This window comes from Cheilinus undulatus, linkage group 4, assembly GCF_018320785.1.
Source record: "Cheilinus undulatus linkage group 4, ASM1832078v1, whole genome shotgun sequence".
Lineage (NCBI taxonomy): Eukaryota > Metazoa > Chordata > Actinopteri > Labriformes > Labridae > Cheilinus > Cheilinus undulatus.
Window position 1 is genome coordinate 10,206,027 of NC_054868.1, and position 19,894 is coordinate 10,225,920.

The 19,894-nt window shown below is 38.8% G+C and overlaps 2 protein-coding genes across 3 annotated transcripts in view; one reads left to right on the forward strand and one right to left on the reverse strand.

Moving 5' to 3' along the window:
* Positions 1-580: 580 nt before the first annotated feature.
* Positions 581-14,628, forward strand: LOC121508882. 2 transcript variants are annotated; one of them, XM_041786007.1, is made up of 11 exons: positions 581-741; positions 831-909; positions 2,048-2,236; positions 2,726-2,839; positions 2,970-3,084; positions 4,900-5,009; positions 5,088-5,215; positions 7,144-8,834; positions 8,923-9,024; positions 11,528-11,613; positions 12,892-14,628. In XM_041786007.1, the coding sequence occupies exons 1-11, from the start codon at positions 659-661 to the stop codon at positions 13,159-13,161; spliced, it is 2,967 nt and encodes a 988-aa protein (XP_041641941.1). In that variant the 5' UTR covers positions 581-658; the 3' UTR covers positions 13,162-14,628. The 2 variants fall into 2 exon arrangements, with proteins under 2 accessions (XP_041641941.1, XP_041641942.1); XM_041786008.1 differs by having other exon boundaries at positions 8,926-9,024.
* A 260-nt stretch (positions 14,629-14,888) lies between these two features.
* The window catches only part of zmp:0000001082 (integrin alpha-D), a 37,901-nt gene continuing 32,895 nt past the window's right edge, over positions 14,889-19,894 (reverse strand). Inside the window, exons 25-31 of the mRNA XM_041784913.1 lie at positions 19,514-19,621; positions 19,389-19,430; positions 19,177-19,302; positions 18,975-19,088; positions 18,817-18,870; positions 18,592-18,702; positions 14,889-18,461 (exon numbers count right to left, since the gene is read on the reverse strand). Of these exons, the coding sequence (XP_041640847.1) occupies positions 18,225-18,461; positions 18,592-18,702; positions 18,817-18,870; positions 18,975-19,088; positions 19,177-19,302; positions 19,389-19,430; positions 19,514-19,621 (792 nt within the window). The 3' untranslated portion in view covers positions 14,889-18,224. The remainder of the gene's footprint in view (positions 18,462-18,591; positions 18,703-18,816; positions 18,871-18,974; positions 19,089-19,176; positions 19,303-19,388; positions 19,431-19,513; positions 19,622-19,894) is intronic.

The window sequence follows — 19,894 nt, forward strand, 5'->3', positions numbered from 1 at the left end:
TTCTGGTAAATAATATGAACTTCACAGTAAGTCTAACACAAAAATATATAATTTTAGTGTATGAAAACAAGAACAAAAAACTACAGCAAACTATTAACCTTCTGATATTACTTGTTAAATTCCACATCCATAAATCTACATTCCAGAAAACTCAACCACACTTCAGAGCATTCAGCACTGGTTACACTGAATCCATTAAAATTATCAATGATAATAAATCTATTCACACATTAAACTTGATTAAAGGCTTATTTAAACATTGGGTTTCTGACCCCCTCTAACCCTTTTAACCTTGACTGCTCTGTCTTACTTATTGACTGCCACATCATTTTTCTTTTTATACTGTATTCCTTACAATACACAATTCAATTCACTTAATTTGTTTGATTGTTACTGGGCTGTACTAATTTTTTCTATTTGTGTTGGGCATAATGTTCAATAAAAATTGCTAAAAAAATGTGTGGGTTTGCTCATCCTCTCCAGTAGGTGGTGGTAAAAAACCGCTTAAAAGGTGACTGAACAGCCGCCATTGAAGCCGAAAAAGAAAATAGGGTTGTGACGTCAGTCTCAAACACGGAAGTACAAAGGGAAACGATTTAGGGATGTACACACGGCCATGTGAACCAAACTTTGCGGACCAAAACTCACCTAGAATAAAATGGCTTTCGCAAACCTTTTCTCGAGTTTGTCAGATATTAGAAAAGATTTGGAAAGCCCTGCTCAACCAGTCCCTGGACACAGGTATCTAATGACAGAAAGCCTTGGTGTTTTTGAAGGAGCATATCTGTTCTGATAAATTCTTGTACGACTAACACATTTTTGTTTTTAAGGAACGACACAGGTCATTGTAAAAGAGGTAGAAGGAGGAAGAGGGGAGCACAAGGTGGCCAAACTGGACCTGATGAAAAGGTGAGTTTTTTGGACTTAAAGTTCAAGCTTCACGTATTTTGTTTGCTTACATAGCATTTAGTGTTGTCTAATGTGAGGTTGTCACAATAAAATAATTTTAAATCTAAATACAACACTAGAAAAATTAAAGTAACATTGATACCTGTTTAATAATTATATTATTTTCCCAATTTTTTCAGCCCTAATTTTGGCTATAAAAATTCAGCTGTAAAATTGGCCGTACAAAGAAATAAGTGTGTGGACTTTTAGGCTGGACTAACAGACTTACATCAGCTGAATTTTTGTTCTATCCATCTTCATTTCTTACATTTTGAAGTGTGTTTAAGGACTTAAATTTTTCCATCTTCAAACTCTAAATTTTGTGTTTAAGGCCTGAAGTTTGACTGACTGAAGACTGAAGCAAATCTGATGTTGTCAAAAATCTAGTATACAATATATTAAGATATATTTGAATAGATAAAAGAGAATAAGTGAGGGAACAAAGATTTGGTGCATTTTATATCAAACAAAGTGCTTAAATGTTTCTTATTTTGCCTTAAACTAAATAAATGATATGGTATAGACTGTTTAATCTCCAATTTTATCTTTATGATATTCATGTTACCACAGTTTAAGAGGATAGGTGATGACAAAATAAATGAATAGATAATAAAGTGAACTTTAACATAGATTTTCAGTGGGCATATTCAAAATAAAGAAAATAACTCAAAATGATAAGGATTAAATCACACATATCAATCCCTATAACAAATATCCATCCTGTCTGAACACCAGAGTGAATAAATACATTAATAAACAAATGTAAGCAGTTAGTACAATGTCTCCCCTCTAAACCCCTTTAAAGACATTATTTATTGAGATCAACCAAATGGAGTTATTTGCTATCAATGACATATTTTGTTTTCTGTGTAAGTTGAATCTGTACCTACCTGTGAACTTAACTGCTGTACTAATCTGTAGCTCTGACTGCAGCTGACTGCTTCTTGAAATAAAGTAGTTTGGGTTAACTCCTACTTGCACTGAACCCTTATCTGTGTATATTGATTTTACAAACATAAAGTAAACTTTGCAAACTTTTCTTAATAATGTTGATCTGCACTTCCTTGACTTCGCATTTGAATGGCTTTTCTTTCCACAGAAGCCATACTACCAGACCCAGACAAGCAGAACATATGGGGCTGCATCCTTTAGAGATGACAACCATCACATGTCCTTTAAAGGTCAAAACAACAGCAACATAAATAATCCTATCTTGAACAAGCAAAATAAGAAGCGGGATAGAGGACGACAGAGAAAAAATGGACAGCACAGGAAGAATGACTGGCAGGTGAGCAAAATGCATGGCTTTCTCCATCATTTTGAGTATAATTTCACTGTAGATTTATGTTGCAGTTTAAATTAAAAGACATTTAAGAATACCAACTTGCTGTGGTGGCAGTAGAGTCTTTAAAGAAAGACATTTTGGACCTTTTTAAATGCAGCCTGTGATGTTTTTTTCCACATCATCCCACTTATTCTCACTTTGAACACATACACCATCTGTCTCTCTAGCCTATTAAGTCAAAATAAATGCAAAAATGCTTAAGTCCCTTTAAAAATGGGTTAAATTATAGATTATCCATCTTTTAAGATCTGCAGGAATGCTGACAGCTAATTTTCTGTAATTTACCACATAGATTAGCTAAATTCTGTCATATAGAGGTGTATAGACATGTTCTACCTTCCTCGTGCCATTTAAGAGAAGATTCTGCTGAAACTATTTTACTTTAAAAAAAAAAAGTTTGTGAATGTCATTGTTATCATCATTTCTTCGTAGGACTCACAAGCGAAACAGAAAAGATTCATGTCCCAGGAGTTCAAGGACCAGAATGCTTTGTTTTTGGATGGTCGCCTACTTTGTAAACATTTTCTTTACGGGAGGTGCATCAAGGTAAGTTAACTTTTATAATAGATTTTTAAGTTGATATGACAGTAAAATATCAGCGCAGTTATCAAAGACAATTTTATTAAAGTCAGGCTGTAATGTTCTTAAATTCTTTTCTACCCTCTCCTATACCCAGGGTGACAACTGCCAGCTGGAGCATGTGCAAGGTTACAACAATCTTGTTAAAGAAGTTTGCAAGTTTTACATCCAAGGAGCCTGCATTAAAGGAGAGAGCTGCCCCTACATGCACAATATCCTTTGACTCAGAAGCAGCAACCTGACTTCTACTTTTTTGCATCTAAAAGCAGAGGTACCTGGTTGTGCATGCATTGACATACAGTATATAGACAGAAGTATTTGGCCAACTTACCATTACACCAACAGGGACTGTAATGATATTGTCTTCAAATACATGTACTTTAAAATAGAGTTTGACCCCCTTTTGTTGCCATAACAGCCTCAACTCTTTGTGGAAGGCTTTCAAAATTTTTTTGAAGTGTTTCTGTGGGAATTTGTGCCCACATGGGGTTGTGGTCAGGGCTCTTTGTGAGACAGTGAAGTTTTTCCATGCAAAGTCATCAAATCATGTCTTGATAGTCCTTGCTTTGTGAACTGGGACAGTGTCATGCTGGAATAGAAAAGAATTGTCTCCAAACTGTTGCCACAAATTTGGAAGCATAACATTTTCCAAAATATCTTGGTATGCTGAAGCATTGAGATTGCACTTCACTGGAGATAAGGGGCCTAGTTCAAACCCTGAGAAACAGCCCCATACCATGACCCCTTCTCCACCAGACTTCACATTTGGCACAGGGCAGTCAGGCAGGTAACGTCCTCTCCTGCAATTGCTGAACCCAGACTCACCGATCTGACAGAGAATCTTGACTTAGTACTCTATGGAATATGTTTCCACTGCTCCACAGTCCAATGTCAGTGGGCTTAACCCACTCCATCAGCTTACATGCAGCTGCTTGGCCATGGAAACCCATCCCATGAAGATTCAACTGCACAGTTTTTGTGCTTGCATAAATGCCAGTGGAAGTTCAGAGCTAGCTCAGCAGAGTGTTGCCGACTACATACAATGTGCCTAAGCAGTCGTTGACCCTACTCTGATTTTGCATGGTCTTCCACATCATGGCTGAACTGCTGTTGATCCTAAATGCTTCTACTTTCTGATAATACCACTTACAGTTGACTGTGGAATATCCAGCAGGAATGACAATTCTCAAACCATCAGGAGCTCTTCAGAACTGCATGGCTAGGTGCTTGGCTCTATACTCCTGTGGCAATGGGGTTGATAAAAACACCTGAATTCAATAATTAACAGATTTGGCCAAATACTTTTTGTCCATATAGTGTATCTGTAAGTGCATGCACATTTGACCTCTGTTGGTGCATGTGCCACTGCTTTCAGCCAAGCTTTTTGCAGAGAAACGATAGCAAGCTTTTAAAAGAAATCAACTAATTTGAATGGAGAGTAAGGAGGAGGGCTTGCTAGCTGTAAACGGGAGAATTATTCAGCATTGATTACCTTAGTTGTTTAATTGTGCAATCAAAAACCAAGAAAAAAATACTCTCATTTAATTATTTGGAAAACTCTTAAAAATGATTAGAAAAATAACTCAACATAAAACATATTTTAAGATGTTATAACTGCTTTTTTTAATGTCCAAATTAATAACAGTTGCTAGTCTGTTATTTTAAACTCCACAATGTATTAACTCTTCAACCTTGTAAAAACACTGTGAAGGAGATTAGGATGCCTCCTGAGTGCCTTTTTTTGGAGACATTCCAGGCACATGCAACCAGGGGGAGATTCATGAATAGACCCAGAGCAGATGGGAGGGACATCATGTTTTCCCAGATAGAGCTGGAAAATATTGTTGGAGTTGGGATGTCTGGGTCGACTTAATTAGCGTGCTGCCACAACAACAGACTGGATGAATTGGCGTATGACTGGCAACGATCTGATTATCGTTCCAAATTAAACTTATTACATTTTATTGACTGTTTTCTTCTTTAAACTCCAGTGTTGAATATGTAATGTTTCCTTCACTAAACTCTACAGTCCTTCCCGTGCAAGTTCTTCCACACAAGAGGAAAGTGTTCTCAGGGAGAAGACTGCAGGTTTTCACATGAGCCTCTTTCTGATCTCACACAAAGACTGTTGGATGAGGTGTGTGTACAAAAATTGTGTTACTCTTTAAATAAAAGCATGTGAAAAAGTCTTCATGTACTACTCCTTCTGTTTCAGGTACTTAAACAAGAACAAGAGCAGAATGAACGAGCAAAGAAAGCTGAACAAGAGTCATTAAAGCAGACAGAAGAGTCAGAAAATAAAGACATGAATGAACTCCCTGATATTCTCTTACAACCACTCAGGTAAGAACCTACAAAATTGAACCCATGAAGGCAAGTCTGTTAGTGCATTTGGTGCATAAAACATAGATTCCAAAAATGTCGGGACATTGTAAAAGGGTTACTTGTGAAACATCAAAACCTCATATTTAAACTTCACTTTTAGAGAGCTGCTCATCATCAGTTATCGCTGTTATTTTACAAAGTTTTCCTTTGCTTTCCTGCACCAGAGCCATCGTCAGTCTGCACACTAGTTCTTGTTCTCACCTGTTGAGTTATCAGTGCATCCTTAAAGCTCTGCTGTGTCTCTAGCTAGCAGGTTAACCATGTGACTGAGTGATGTGTGCATGTAAGTCATAGGTACATTTTCTGATGATGGTTGGAGGAGATAGTTTAGTTTAGTTTTAGTTTTGCATGGTTAAAAAAATGCGTAAGATGACAAGATTAGATAATACACAGCGCAGGAGGAGGCAGAAAACTATGAAGAGGTTGTTTGAAGTCTACACCTAAAAATTGTTTAAAAAAAAAACAAAAAAACCCCCCACAAAATTACTCAGTTAATGAAAATCTATGTAACTAAAGATGTTGGAGCTGAGGCTGGGGCCTTTACTTTGTAACATTTTACAAGGTTTTGTTAATAAAAAGCAGCTTTGCAATGAAGCTTTAAGTGCTATTTTCGATCCGCCTTTATTTTTTATTTAATTTTTATGCCGTAGAATCTCAACCCTTTTAAGCACAGTCAAGTTACAAACGTGTTTTTTCAGGACAACATGGACTATCAGAATATGGAAGTATGAAAAGTTATATGACCCAAAAGACCAAGATAAAGGACAAAACGGAATTTGGATCTCATAGAACTTTATATAAATCACACCCATAGCAACAATGAACAAGCCTTTTTATATCTTTGTTTATTTCCTAGAGGAATTTCCTATTAGGGAAATAAATTAAAACTTTCTAATAAACCTACACCAGAAACTATCAATATCTTTAATGTCTATTAAACCAATTCACATTTTGCACTTGCGGTATTCCAGTGAGTAAAATTAATTCCATTTTAGGTGCCCAAATATCCTCATTTCATTATTTGGGCCACAGAGGACTATTTTTTAACTTTCCATCTAATAGATAATGTCTTGTCTTTTTTATTTTATCTTTGGCTGGCCCTGATTGGTTGCTGTCACCATTGGAGCATCACGATTTGCCGACAAGTTAACAGGAAGTTGTTGTCTTTTGCTTATGTTGCCAAATGCAGGACAGCTTGATAGACTGCTAAGTTTTATATCACAAAAATTGCTATGATTAGTCATATTATCATGGATTTAGCAATGTGGATTTGTAGTATCAAAGCTATTAATAAACGCCACGCTTTGTACCTGAATTAAAAATGTTCTGGAAGGGCTATAAATGCCAAAATCTGTCAATAGATTGGCAAAAAGGTAAGCTTTCGATCACAATTTATTCCATAGAGATCCGTGAAACGGTTCTTTAGATATTGTAAACAACCCGTGCGCTGCTGCTTGGGATTGCAGGTGATCCGGTGTGGTTCAGTGAGGTTATGCTAGCATCTCAAAGAATTTCCTGACTATGTCATGTTTTTATCTCACAATCTGCACAAAACTGTATCACCAGTGTAGCTGGTTAGACATTGAAGATGCAAAGGGGTTTTCAAATATATTGAGAAGGTTCTAAGTTCTCAAGACATTTACAGAGTGTTTAAGAAAGATGTGATGCCTCAGGGGGGTAAACTAAATCTTGAAATGAGTATTTAATTTTCCCCAAACAATAAAATTAATCAGTTTTAACATATGTTGCTCTCTAACTTTTAAAATCAAATATGGGGTTACAATATACGATAAATCACCACATTATGACACAGTTTTACAAATTGGAATGAACTTGCACGAAAGTTTATCATAATTTGTGACAACTCTTTTATTTTTATTTTTCAGGCCTAAATTCTATCAAAGTGTGGAGACGGAGGCAGAGAACAATTCCTTGTTGCCTCCAACAGAAGAAACACCTGAAAACATTGAGGGAAATCTTAAACCACATGTACCGGATGATGTCCAACCTCCGTCATCTCACCTCGGACAGAAGGAACCAGTTTGTTATTCAGTTGAAGCCGTGCTCGGACCTCAATTATCAAAACGTTTCCTTAGTTTCACATCTGCAAATAGTCAAAAATCTGCTCCCCTTTATTCCTCTGAAAGCACTTCAAACCAAAGCCTGGCTCCCTACTCTGTTGAGGCTGTTCTCAGGTCTGTTAAATCAGCGGAAGCATCCACTCCTTCTTTTGGACAAACTTTTTCCTATACTCCAAAAACTGGCTCTAAAGAAAGCACTGATTCTCTGCTAAGCACAGAAACACAAAATAAACAAGTCTGCTCTTCGGTAAACGCCAGAAATGAAGGATGCAAACTTCAGGAAACTTTGTTCAACAGCCTGCCATCCTTCCAAACACTCACCAGCCCGTATTCAAAGGCCTGCTCTGATTTTATCCTGACCTCCAAGGATCACAAGACACCAGTTCAGAGTATGCAAGAACCTCTGAAGCCTGTTCATGAAGTAAAGTTTGAGTTGTTGCATTCTCAGAAGTCCTTAGTCACCAACGACAAAGGAGATATCAAAGAAAGCATGCATCTCCCTACTGATATTCAACTCTCTGGAACCTGTGCAAGTGTTTTCCAAGTGGTTCCCAAGAAGCTGAAATCTGTTTCATCAAGTTCATCTGATCAGACATCTTTTGAAAATCCAGCACAGCTGAAGCCAAATCTCTCCACTCTAATGTCTAACTCTAAAACCTCTTTTAAACCTTTTTGTCCCTCTTCAGGTTTCATAAAGTTTCAAGATAAAGATGCTGTTCCTACTCAGCTTGTCACCACTGCCATCAAGCCAAGTGATTCCTCAGGCTTGGTCAGCCATTGCCTTGAAGCAAAACAACCCATTGAGAGTGACTTGCCCTCCCAAAAAAACACACTAGACTGCAGCAGTACAGAGACAGATAGAGGTACTTTGGCGACTGAATCTAAAAAGATCTCCAAAATATCCTTTCATAACCTCTTTGCAAGCCCAATCACAGACTCTCTGCAGCCTCAAGATGAATCTATTACAGCTTCCTCCTGTCCTAACAGTTCAATTCAGGCTTCCAGCTCTGCTCCAAAGTCAGCCACTTTGAAAAATAATCCTCCAGTTGCTGCTGCTGTTAAAGCCCCTGAAAGGTCCTTTGCCAGCCTTTTTGCTCCTCCACCTCTTGGTGTCTCTGCTCTCCTGATCACTCAGTGTCAGCCACATTATTCAAAGACTTCCTCCTGTCCACAACAGTCTGCCCAGGCAGTTGAACTTGCATCTCATTTGTCTGACTCCAAACAAACCACTGCTAATTTAAAGATCCCTGTCAAGTGCAGGGTCAGAACTGAAGCCAAAGAAATCTCTCACAGGCCAAAATCTCCTCATCTCTCTTCTGAAGCTGAAAACGGAAATAAAGACAGTTTCACTGAGCCTAAAAATCAGGAAATCAACCCTCTCTGCAGCCCCGTGTCTGACTCTGTCAGTGAGCAGTCTACCTGTCCAGCTCCTTGTGTTGACAGAAAAACTTTAAACCACGCTGATCATTCAGTACCTGAAGTATCACTCCAAAAAGGTACAAATGCATGACACACACAGTTTTTTTAAATACTACAGTGATGCTAGTTTGATCTCCAAGTGCCTTTTTCATTGTGTTGGTTCAGCAGAGGTTCCTGCAAACTCCATTCTAAGGACTCTGTTTCTCCACCTGAGTCCGTACCAGGACGAAGAGCAACAGGACAGTGTTGAGATCAGTTCTTCTCAAGGTGTGCTGTTTATTTCAGGTTGAGACATTTACACTAATATCAATGTTTTCCCCACCTATCATTTGAGGCGGTGGCCGGACACCCAAACACAACTAATCTGACAAGCGAGATAGACTGCTTCATTTATTCTTTGCGTAGATCTAGGATGCCTCCAATTTAAAATGGTTAGGATGGGCTGGGCTTTTCAAAAAAAATTTCAGAAGGTGTTTGGACTAACTTTCCATCGCATTCATTAAAAACATTAGGGAGCAGGCATGCGCAGCTCCAGTAGTAACCTGACCTGTACAGGCCAGCACTGCAGTAATCAGAAAAGTGGAATTTGTCATGGCTAAAATTCATGCTGAAACCTATCAGGAGGCATGCAAAAACCTCTTCTCTGCCAAGAGAAGTTTTCGGTGTGGCTCTTTGCTCTTGGTATAATGAAGAAGTGTGGTCAAGGTCTGATTAAACTGCTGTTTTTCCAAAGCTACATGCAAGCTAATAGCTACAGCCGTAGCAGCCATTGTATACTATGGCTTACAAGGTTTAGGATCATGTTGTCATGCTGCAATGCCTGGCCAATTATCAGCAAGCTTTCTCTGTCTGTTATCATTTTCTTTTCTGACATTTTGAATTCACAGTAAGGGTAATGCATTGTTTTGTGACAGGGTGTAGCACTGCTTCACATAAATGGTAATGATAAAAAAATAGTGAATTACAGTTTTATGCAATAGAGGAGAGTTCATTCATGCACTGAGAGTGCATTATCTGAGTTATAAATACATGAATTTTTGTTTAATTATCTTTCATTTGTCAGTAAAATGTTAAACATGATTACATTTTCATTTATAGCCTTCATGTTACCTTTTGATAGATATTATCTATTAGTAAAAATTGCATTTGAAAGAAAATAAAGTGAAAAGAAACTTAAAAGGTGACAAGTTCATGTTAAATCAAATTTGCAAGTAAAATTATATTGAAGCAAAAAAGGTGCAAGATAATGGAAATAAACAAATTTTACTGACAAACTTTTTCTGAAGGCAAACTAAACAAAAATGATTTTAGCCCTAAATTTATGAGTTCACAGTTGTAGCAGACCTTCAGAGGGTCATTCCACATGTGGGGAGGACGAAACTAAAAAGCTGCCTCTTTTTTTGCCTAACAAACCTGCTTATGTAAGAGCTGCATCAGTCTCTTTCAAGCACTTTTATCTCTGTTTGTTTGCTACTCTAGTCCCCAACATGGCCGCTGCACCCCATAATGCAACACAATGTAACGTAGGATTGGGCGGTTTATTTTTAATACTGTCATGCCCTCCCTGAATTTTCCTGGGATATACTTTATTATTGTTAGATGTTCAAAAATCACATTATGCAGGCACTTGTCCACATGCACGCACAAGCACAGCGGGCAGAGTCCACGCCTCCACCGGCATCTCATTAATCCTTTTATTAAAGTGCTTCAGGATAAAAACAGCATTCATAAGGCTAGGTTTACATGAGCTGGAAGTGATTTATAGTAAAATTTCTTTCATTTAATACGTAAACTGAGCTACACCAGGACAGAGGATCAAATGAAGTTCCTCTCGATTACCTCTCCATCTATGTGCTCTTTTCCTTTCTCTTCCCACCCACCATCCTGATTTGATATGCAAAATAACAATGAACTATTATCATGTTGGATCTGGGAATGTGAAGTAGTGTTCCATGTGCTTTTAAACAGATGAATATAGGCCTTTATTGTTATTTATCTATGTGCTGTGCTTCAAGGGCGAGCTCTGTCCAGCTGTGGTTTCACTTTACAAGAAGCTTATCGAAACGTTACAGACTACTTCTGCGCCTAAAATAACCACTAAGCACCAGTAAAGTTTATCTACATTTGACATAAAAAGGGCTGAAGATAAGTTAAAATGTTTTTAAAAACCTTGGAATGTTTTGATCGTGTCAGCCGATCGGCGCCAGCTGTGCTATGGCACGAGAGAATACATGCGCCGATACTTGTATACACATGCTGGTCTTTGACAAATTGCGCTCCCTACACAGCACTGTCTTTATGACGGTAATCAAAGCAATACCGTGGCTATTTTCTAATACCCCAGGATAGGGTATTACCGTATTACAGGAACTGTTTGGTGTATGTCATCCCCACTCTCTCTCCCCATAATTCCTGTCTCTCTTCACCTAGAATAAAGGAAAAAACTCCAAAATTAATCTGAAAAGAGTATCATCATGTACACACAAGTAAGCAGGGGCAGAGCCAGACTTTTTTTTACCAGGGGTTGTATGAAGGATCACCATTTATATACCTGTACTCTCCCCACTAATCATATCTACTTTGAACATTACAGTATGTAACCCTAACTCTATGTTACAGTAGAATTTAATTTTTAGTTTTATCAAGTAAATGCACCACCCACAGAGATGTACCAGACCATCTCCCCTAACAGACAAACCTTAAGGAAAACACTGCATATCCATGGATGCTGCTGGTAGACTTGACTGTTAATTTTTTTGTTTTATTTCAGAATCTGAAATTAACCAAATCAGCTCAGGGACCTTTGAGAAGCAACATTGGGAAAGCAAAACAGCGCAAAAACAGAGGAAGCTGAAGGTAAGCAAGAAACTGGAAGAGAACAGAGTATGAGCTGAGGTGGTCTTTCCCGAACTAAATATGTATGAAAAAAAAGTATTTGGACATCTGACCATTACTCCAACAGGGGCTGTAATAATATTGTATTTAATTATATGTACGCTAATATAGAGCTGGCCCCTTTTGCAGCAGTAAAAGCCTTTACTCTTCTTGGAAGGCTTTCCACAAGATTTTGGAGTTTTTGGGGAATGTGTGTCTGTTCATTGTGTTGAGTATTTATGAGGTTAGGCACTGATGTCGCTTACAATCTCTGATCCAGTTCATCCCAAAGGTGTTTGATGGGGTTGTGGTCGGGGTTCTGTGTGGGCTAGCCAGGTTCTTCCACACCGAACTCTCCAAATCATTTCTTGAAAGTCCTTGCTTTATGCACTGAGGCACAGGCATGTTGGAATAGAAAAGGTCCTTCCCCAAGCTGTTGCCACAAAGTTGGAAGCATAACATTGTCTAAAATGATCTTGGTATAATGTAGATCAGGGGCCTGGCCCAAATGCTGACTCTCCCGGCATCTGCTTAACTCAGACTCAGTATCAGTAAAGATGATGACTTTTAGTTGAGGAGTGAATAAAACAGTAGTCTGAATATTTTAATAGAACTTGAAAAAAAGCTGAATTCTAGTAACCTGACACGCCAGATGGATGTGTTTCACACATCCATCTGGTAAACCACTCATTTACAGCGTTTAGGAAAGGGCAGAGCCTTTGAAAAAAAACATGAAGGGTGATTGGATGAACCTTCTGTTTGTCACAATTTTACGTGCCAATCAGAGCAACAAAACACGTGATGTAGCCACTATCGAGCTGCACCCCTACTGAAGGAGTAAACTCTATAGAGAACTGCATAACGTGAACCATGGCGACTGTAGACATTTTAGTACACGACTTTTGCTGTTTTTGAAAATAAAACAACTCAATGCTGTTCCTTGTTCTTCTTTTAATGAAGAAATTTCCGGAAAAGTAAGTTCTGATAAAACTGGTGCTTTAGCAGCTTCCATACTAATGTCTCCCACCATATCTGCACCGGTCTCTTGTTGCTGCTTGCTTATGTCATGACTCTGCCCCTTGTCGCTGACTGGTCCTGTCAATCTCTAACTGGGCCCAAACGGTTCAGACGGGAGCTTTGCAAGATGGAATCGCCAGTGGAAAACACAGAAACGGACGTATCCATCTGCTATGCTAGGTTAGAATGCTAGAGTGAGACTTCTACAGTTTTAACCTACTAAGGTTCGTGATCTATCTTCAGACTCTACAGACCACGGAGAAACAGGAGCAGCAGCCTTCTCATCAGACTCCTCACATCTTGCAAACAGACATGGTGACCAACAGCAGTCCACGAGTGACTAAACCCCGGATGAGAAACTCTAGAGCGCACGGCTCTACAACAACAACGCTGATGCAGCATCACAGTGGACAAATACTGACGCCAACATCAGAGCATAGACAGTGTGTGAACAGGAACATGGAGGCAACTCCACTAAAGAATCTTTTTAAGACTTTAGACAGTTTGCTTTAGTTTTTTTTTTTTGTTTTAAAAGAGTAATGCCGATTAGCACCTCATTAAATCATACTTCATCAGTTTGAAATTTAACACCTTCATTTGTCACTTTAATGTCCTCATCAGGAATTCACATGATGAATTGTTGTTTTTGGTAAATCATTTTTGAATCTTTAATCTTTGTATTAATAAAATTTTTTGCCATCAGAAACAAGAAGTATCTGGGAGTACTAATAAATACTAACTGGCTAATTCATTAGGTCCCGTTTAACTGCTCATTAACTCAAATATCTAATTAGCCAATCACATGGCAGCAACCAAAGCATTTTGGCATGTAGACAAGATGATGTGCTGAAGTTCAAACCAAGCATCAAAAAGGGGCTTGTGAATGTGCCATGGTTGTTGGTCCCTGTTTCACACTTCAATTTTATGGAAATAATAATGACCTTCTGAATCATGTTTAATTCTTTAAAAAGATGATGCTAAGAAATTAATCTGTTGTTGTATACAGTGCATTCAGAAAGTATTCAGACCCCCTTCTCTTTTTTAAATTTTGTTATCATTCAGCCTGATGCTACAGTCGTTTAGATCCATTTTTTCTCACTCAGGACCCCACAGTGACAAAGTGAAAACCAAATTTGAGATTTCTTTGCAAGTTAATAAAAAATGAAAAAAAACTGAAACATCGCATCCACATAACTATTCAGACCCTGAAGGTGCCCAATTGAAGCACCTTTGGTAGCAACTGCAGTCCCAAATCTTTTTGAACATGACGCAACAGGCTTTGCTTACCTGGATTGGGGAATTTTCTGCCATTCTTCCTCGCAAATCCTCTCAAGCTCAGTCAGGTTAGATGAGGACGATAGTGGACGGCCACCAGGTCACTCCAGGGATGTTGGATAGGGTTCAAGTCAGGGCTCTGGCTGGGCCACTCCAGGACATTTACTGAGTTGGCCACTCTTGTGTTGTCTTGGCTGTGTGCTTAGGGTTATTGTCATGGTGGAAGGTGATCTTCAGCCCAGTCTGAGGTCCTGAGCGCTGCGGGACAGGTTTTCATTGAGGATGTCATTGTACTTTGTACCATTAAGCTTTCCCTTGTCTCTGACCAGTCTCCCAGTCCCTGCTCCTGAAGACATCCCACAGCATGATGTTGCCACCACCACGCTTGCCTGTTGGGATGGTATTGAGCAGATGATGAGTGGTGTCTGAGTTCCTCATTTAGAACTGAGGCCAAACAGTTCAGTCTTGCTTTCATCAGACCAGAGAGTCTTGTTCCTCACCGTCTGAGAGTCCTTCAGGTGCTTTTTTTGCAATTTCCAAGTGGGCTTTCACGTGTTGCACTGAGGATTCTGTCTAGCTACTAGCCATGAAACCAAGAAGGGGTGGAGAGCTGCAGTGATGGTTGTCCTTCATGGCTTTCTTCTGGTTTTTGCTCTGAAATGCATTGTCAGCTGTGAGTCCTTCTATAGAGAGGTGTGTGCCTTTTTAATAAATTTGCAAAAATGTCTAAGTTGTTTTCACTTTGTCATTATGTTGTACTGAGTAAAGATTAATGAGAGAAAAAATGAAGTTAAATTACTAGCAACTTAAAATTGGAAAAAGTGAAGGTGGTCTGAATGCTTTCAGAATGATGTGTATGTATAAAAAAATCTATTTGGAATTTATAAAAAAAAAAAAACAATTATTTTTGTTGACTGTATTTTTGTTTTAAAAAAATAAAGCAGATACAAAAAAGGAGCTTGATTTAAGATTTCATTTTAATCCATTTGTGTTACAGAAGATACAACCTAAAGAATGACACAAGTGTACTTTATCAACACAATAGCAGTTTCAAATACTGTGACTGCAAAAATCTATTTTTTTCTATGAACATTTAAAAGCTATTTAAGGGTACAAGCATCAGCTTTGAGCTCATATTTGAGAAGTCAATGTCAGGTTCTAAACATATAGAAGAAAGAAAAATTAAACCGACGCCCTCATGGATAATATAGAGCACCATCATCGACATCACAGAGCTTTATCAATTCACATCTTGCACCCTCAACTTATTTTTCAGAGTAATACCCATTCCTCTCCAGCGCTCTTCAAAATGCATTGAACTGAAATTTATTTCAAACATGTAATAGAGAAACAAAATTGAAATGATCATAAAACAGACATAAAACATAATATAATAATAACAATGATAAGCATAAAAATGAACACTTGAATATTCAGTTTACACATTTAAAAAGGAGAGGGAAGAAATGGAGACTTATTTAATCCCAACACCCTCCATAAATCATTAAACCAAGTTCCCTCCCTATAAGCTGATTTAAGCATTGATTTTCTGAGACTATTTTAAATGTATGATATTGATTCCCTTCTTACTAAAATCTCCTGAATAGAAGAAAACAATGGAAGTTGTAAAAATGGTGAGTCCTGCAACCACTCAGTAAGCTTTAAAAAAAGCTGCTCTGTGTATATAAATCTTTGTACACTGTACACATTTATACAATATTTTATACACTCACCAAACTTACTCTAAAAATTATTTTCTTAGACACCAGCGGCCTTTACTCTTACACCAGTGGTTCCCAAGCTAATTCTGCTGGGCACTTCTTTGGCCAATGAAAATACTTTAAAGCTCCCCCGCCCCCACTCTCCATCATAGCCATCAACACATAGTCATACAGCCGGGGTGTCCAAACTTTTTCAGTTGGGGGCCACATACAGAAATACATAAGGATGGTGAGGCCACTTTCATACACCTTAGCTTGATATTAAAGTAAGTAAAACCAATCTTATGTAGGTTAAAATACACTCAGGGATTGGGTGTGCTTAAATGACTATGTGATGGCTGACAGGATTTTGGGGGGCCAATCAGATTTCAGGAGGCCCTGGTTGGCTCTGGCTACTACTGGTCCCCCCCCCCCCCGAAACATCATTAGTAATGCTATTTGCAGCTGTAATCAATTAGTGTGTTATAAATCAAGATATCTTTATTATTTTGGCTGCCAATGCTTACTACTTATAGCTTTGTCCAATTTAATCCTTAAAAAAAAGCATAAAAACTTGTCAGAATGTTTGTTTACAGTGCTAGTATGGTAGCTCTGCCTTGTGCTGAAACTAAGGAGAATAATGCAGTCCAGCTCAAGCTTCATGCTCTGTTGAGGACCACATTTAATTCAAAGAATTTTTGGGGGACCAATTAAAAATGGGCTGCAGGCCACATTTGCCCACATTTAGTTTGGACACCCCTGTCATACAGTATATCACACAGGTAAGATGTGGTCGATGGAAGGTGTTTAGCTCTGTCTGTAATACCAACTGTTAAGATGAGGACGAGATATACAGTTAATACACATCATGCTACTTGTTTTTTTTTCTACTTTCTAGTTATCATTAATCTACACTGCTAAAAAAAAAATAAAGGGAACACATAATCATCACAGTGTAACTCCAAGTCAATCACACTTCCGGGATATCTGCATGTCCAGTTGAAAAGCAACACTGATTGTGAATCAATTTCACCTACTGTTGTGCAAATGAACCAGACAACAGGTGGAAAGGAGAGGCAATTAGCAAGACAACCCCTATAAAGGAATGGTTTTGCAGGTGGTGGCCACAGAACATTTCCCTCTCCTCATCCTCTCTGGCTGATTTTTGGTTACTTTGGCATTTTTTCAGAGCTCTCACCACTAGTGGTAGCATGAGGTGATATCTGCAACCCTTTGAAGTTGCTCAGGTAGTGCAGCTATTCCAGGATGGCTTATCCGTGTGCACAAGAAGGTTAGCTGTGTCTCCCAGCACACTGTCAAGAGTGTGGATGAGATACCAGGAGACAGGCCAGTACACCAGGAGATGTGGAGGGGGGTGTAGGAGGGCAACAACCCAGCAGCAGGACCACTCAACTCTTTTGCGCTGGATGAACAGGAGGAAGAAACCTACAAAATGATGTCCAGCAGGCCACTAATGTTCATGTTTCTGCTCAAACTGTCAGAAACAGACTCCATGAGGGTGGTACGAGGGCCCAACATCCACACGTGGAGCCTGTGCTCACAGCCCAGCACCATGCAGCCTGATTGGCATCTGCCAGAGAACACCTGAGTTGGCAGATTTACCATTGGTGCCCTATGCTCTTCAGAGATGAGAGCAGGGTCAGACTGAGCACATGTGACAGACATGAGAGAGTCTGTAGATGCCGTGGAGAATGTTCTATTGGTTGCAGCATCCTCCAGCATGACTGGTTTGGCGGTGAGTCAGTGATGGTCTGGGGAAGCATATCCTTGGAGGGCTGCACAGACCTCCATGTACTAGCCAGAGGTACCTTGACTGCCGTAAGGTACTGGGATGAGGTCCTCAGACCCATTGTGTGGGGACTGGGTTCCTTCTGATGCAACGCTCAGCCTTTTGTGGCTGGAATGTGTAAGCAGTTCCTGCATGACGAAGGCATTGATGCTACAGACTGGCCTGCCTGTTTCCCAGACCTGAATCTAACTGAGCACCTCTGGGACATCATGTCTTGTTCCATCCACCTCCACCACACTGCACCACAGACTGCCCAGGAGCTGACAGATGCCCTGATCCAGGTCTGGAAGGAGAGCCCACAGGAGACCATCTGTCATCTCATCAGAAGCATACCCAGATGTTGCAGGGAGTGCATACAGGCACGTTGAGGCCATACACGCTACTGAGCCTCATTTTGAGGAATTTCACAGAAAATGGATCAGCCTGTGATCTGACTTTTCCACGTTTATTTTGAGTATGATTCTGAATCCAGCCCTCCATGGATTAAGGATTTTGGTTTCCATTGATTGTTCTTATGTTATTTTGTTCTCAATGCGTTCCACTATGTAATGAATAAAGATTTTCAGTTGGAATATTTAAGTCATCAAGATCTGGGATGTGTTATCTAAGTGTTCCCTTTATTTTTTGAGCAGCATATTTGATAATCACACACTAAGTGGTGTATAATTATCATCATATTAACAAAAAACATGATTTTTGCTGTAATGAAGCATCCCTACTGCAGACAGATCTGATAAATGAATTTTGTTCACTTTTCCATGCTGTCAATCCTCTGGTTTTGTCTAAAATAATTATGGCAGGCATTCTTCATAACTCGGACACTCCTCCTTTGTATCAATTTCAGCCAGCAGAGGACTGTCGTTTTTCTCTACATCATCAAGCATCTTCTTGTCCTCTGGGGTTTGGTCAGATTTGGCCTCATACTCTGATTTATTGACTGCCTGGTTGGTGGGGAAGGAGTAGGCAGCCTGGAGAGCAGCATCTTCTGCCTGATAATCCTCCAAAGTTTTCCTCTTAAAGCAACCCAACTTAAGATGGGAAAAAGAAGAAAAACATAAAGACAGAGCAAGAAATATTAGAAATATTATTCAAAGCAGAAGAGGAACACCATTTAGTATTCAAAGAAGCCACAGGATTTTAAATTTAAATACTAATCACCTTAAACATGATGATGGTGATTATGATCAGAAGTAGAAGACCGAGTCCAGCTCCAGTTAATATGATCTGGAGTTGACTGGAAGGGATTATGAGCTCAATGCGTACTTCAGTCTGTTGGTGAGAAAAAAAAACACATTTGTAAGTGGGGTGTGAGCGTTTTTTGTATCTGGAAAAGATCTCAAATTGCTCAGGGGAGAGAAGCGTTCACAGATTTTACAAACATACCTCTTTTACTGTTGGATCTTTCTCTTTCCACAGACCACTTTGATCAGGTTTCTCCTGTATAAAAGCAATATAACTGTGTTGTTAATAAATATGATCATTGTGGTTTGGTTTGTGGGAAGCAAAAGCCTCTCATAACAGCATTGCTGTCCTAAACTTACCAGTTGTTTTAAAGGATTCAGCACATAGCGTTGCTTGTCATAGTCGACACTTAAAACACTTTTAAATCTAACCTCTGCTACTTCTCCAGTGTATCGCTTAAGAAAGTCAATATTCTGCAAAACAAGAGCATGACAATTAAAGACACATTCATCCCCGTTAACGGTTTGCTTTTTAGTGTGCATGTGTTTTATTGCTACATACGGCTGCATGCTGTTTCAGATCCCTGAACTGAACGTCTCCCGACAATTCAAACTCCACCGCTGATTCGCTCTCCAGGATGAAACTGTCACACTTTATGATTGTGCATCGTTTGTCTGAGGAGCAGTACTGAAACACAACACCAATGAATTGAATTTAACATATTTATGACATGCTTAGCTTTTCTAAAGTGATTCTGAATGTGTTTAACTTACTTGATTGTTCATGCCATCAACGCTGGCACATTTAGTTTTGTTCTTAAAGATAAAATAATTGGTCAAGATTAATGAGGAGTGAGCAGAATTGTGTAAATGAGTATTTTTAGACAGTTTGAAGTTACCTGTTTGACAAAGACTCGAGAGTTTGTCATTTCAAAATTGTGTTCCAGTTTGGTTGGAAAGAAAAGTGACACGTTGATAGGGAATGCCTTAAAACCCAGATTATCTATCTGCAAACAGTGAAAGACAAATGGTCAATTTAAATGGAAAAGCTGGGATATTAAACCATAGCCACAAACAAATAAAAACAACTCACCATACCCTATTTACAGGTGCATCTTTAAAATATTAAAACACCATGAAAAAGTTTTTTTTCCTTATTCAATTCAAGAGGTTAATCTTCCATATACTCAAGATTCATCCTGTATAAAGTGAATTATTTATTTTTATTGTTTTAATGTTGATGATAATGGCTTATAGCTCACAAAAATCAAAAATGCACT

Coding starts and splice junctions, on each gene's coding strand:
- LOC121508882 (XM_041786007.1), top strand. CDS start 659: ATGGCTTTCGCAAACCTTTTCTCGAGTTTGTCAGATATTAGAAAAGAT. Junction 3,085..4,899: donor GAGCTGCCCCTACATGCACA/ATATCCTTTGAC, acceptor ACTAAACTCTAC/AGTCCTTCCCGTGCAAGTTC. Junction 5,010..5,087: donor CACAAAGACTGTTGGATGAG/GTGTGTGTACAA, acceptor CTTCTGTTTCAG/GTACTTAAACAAGAACAAGA.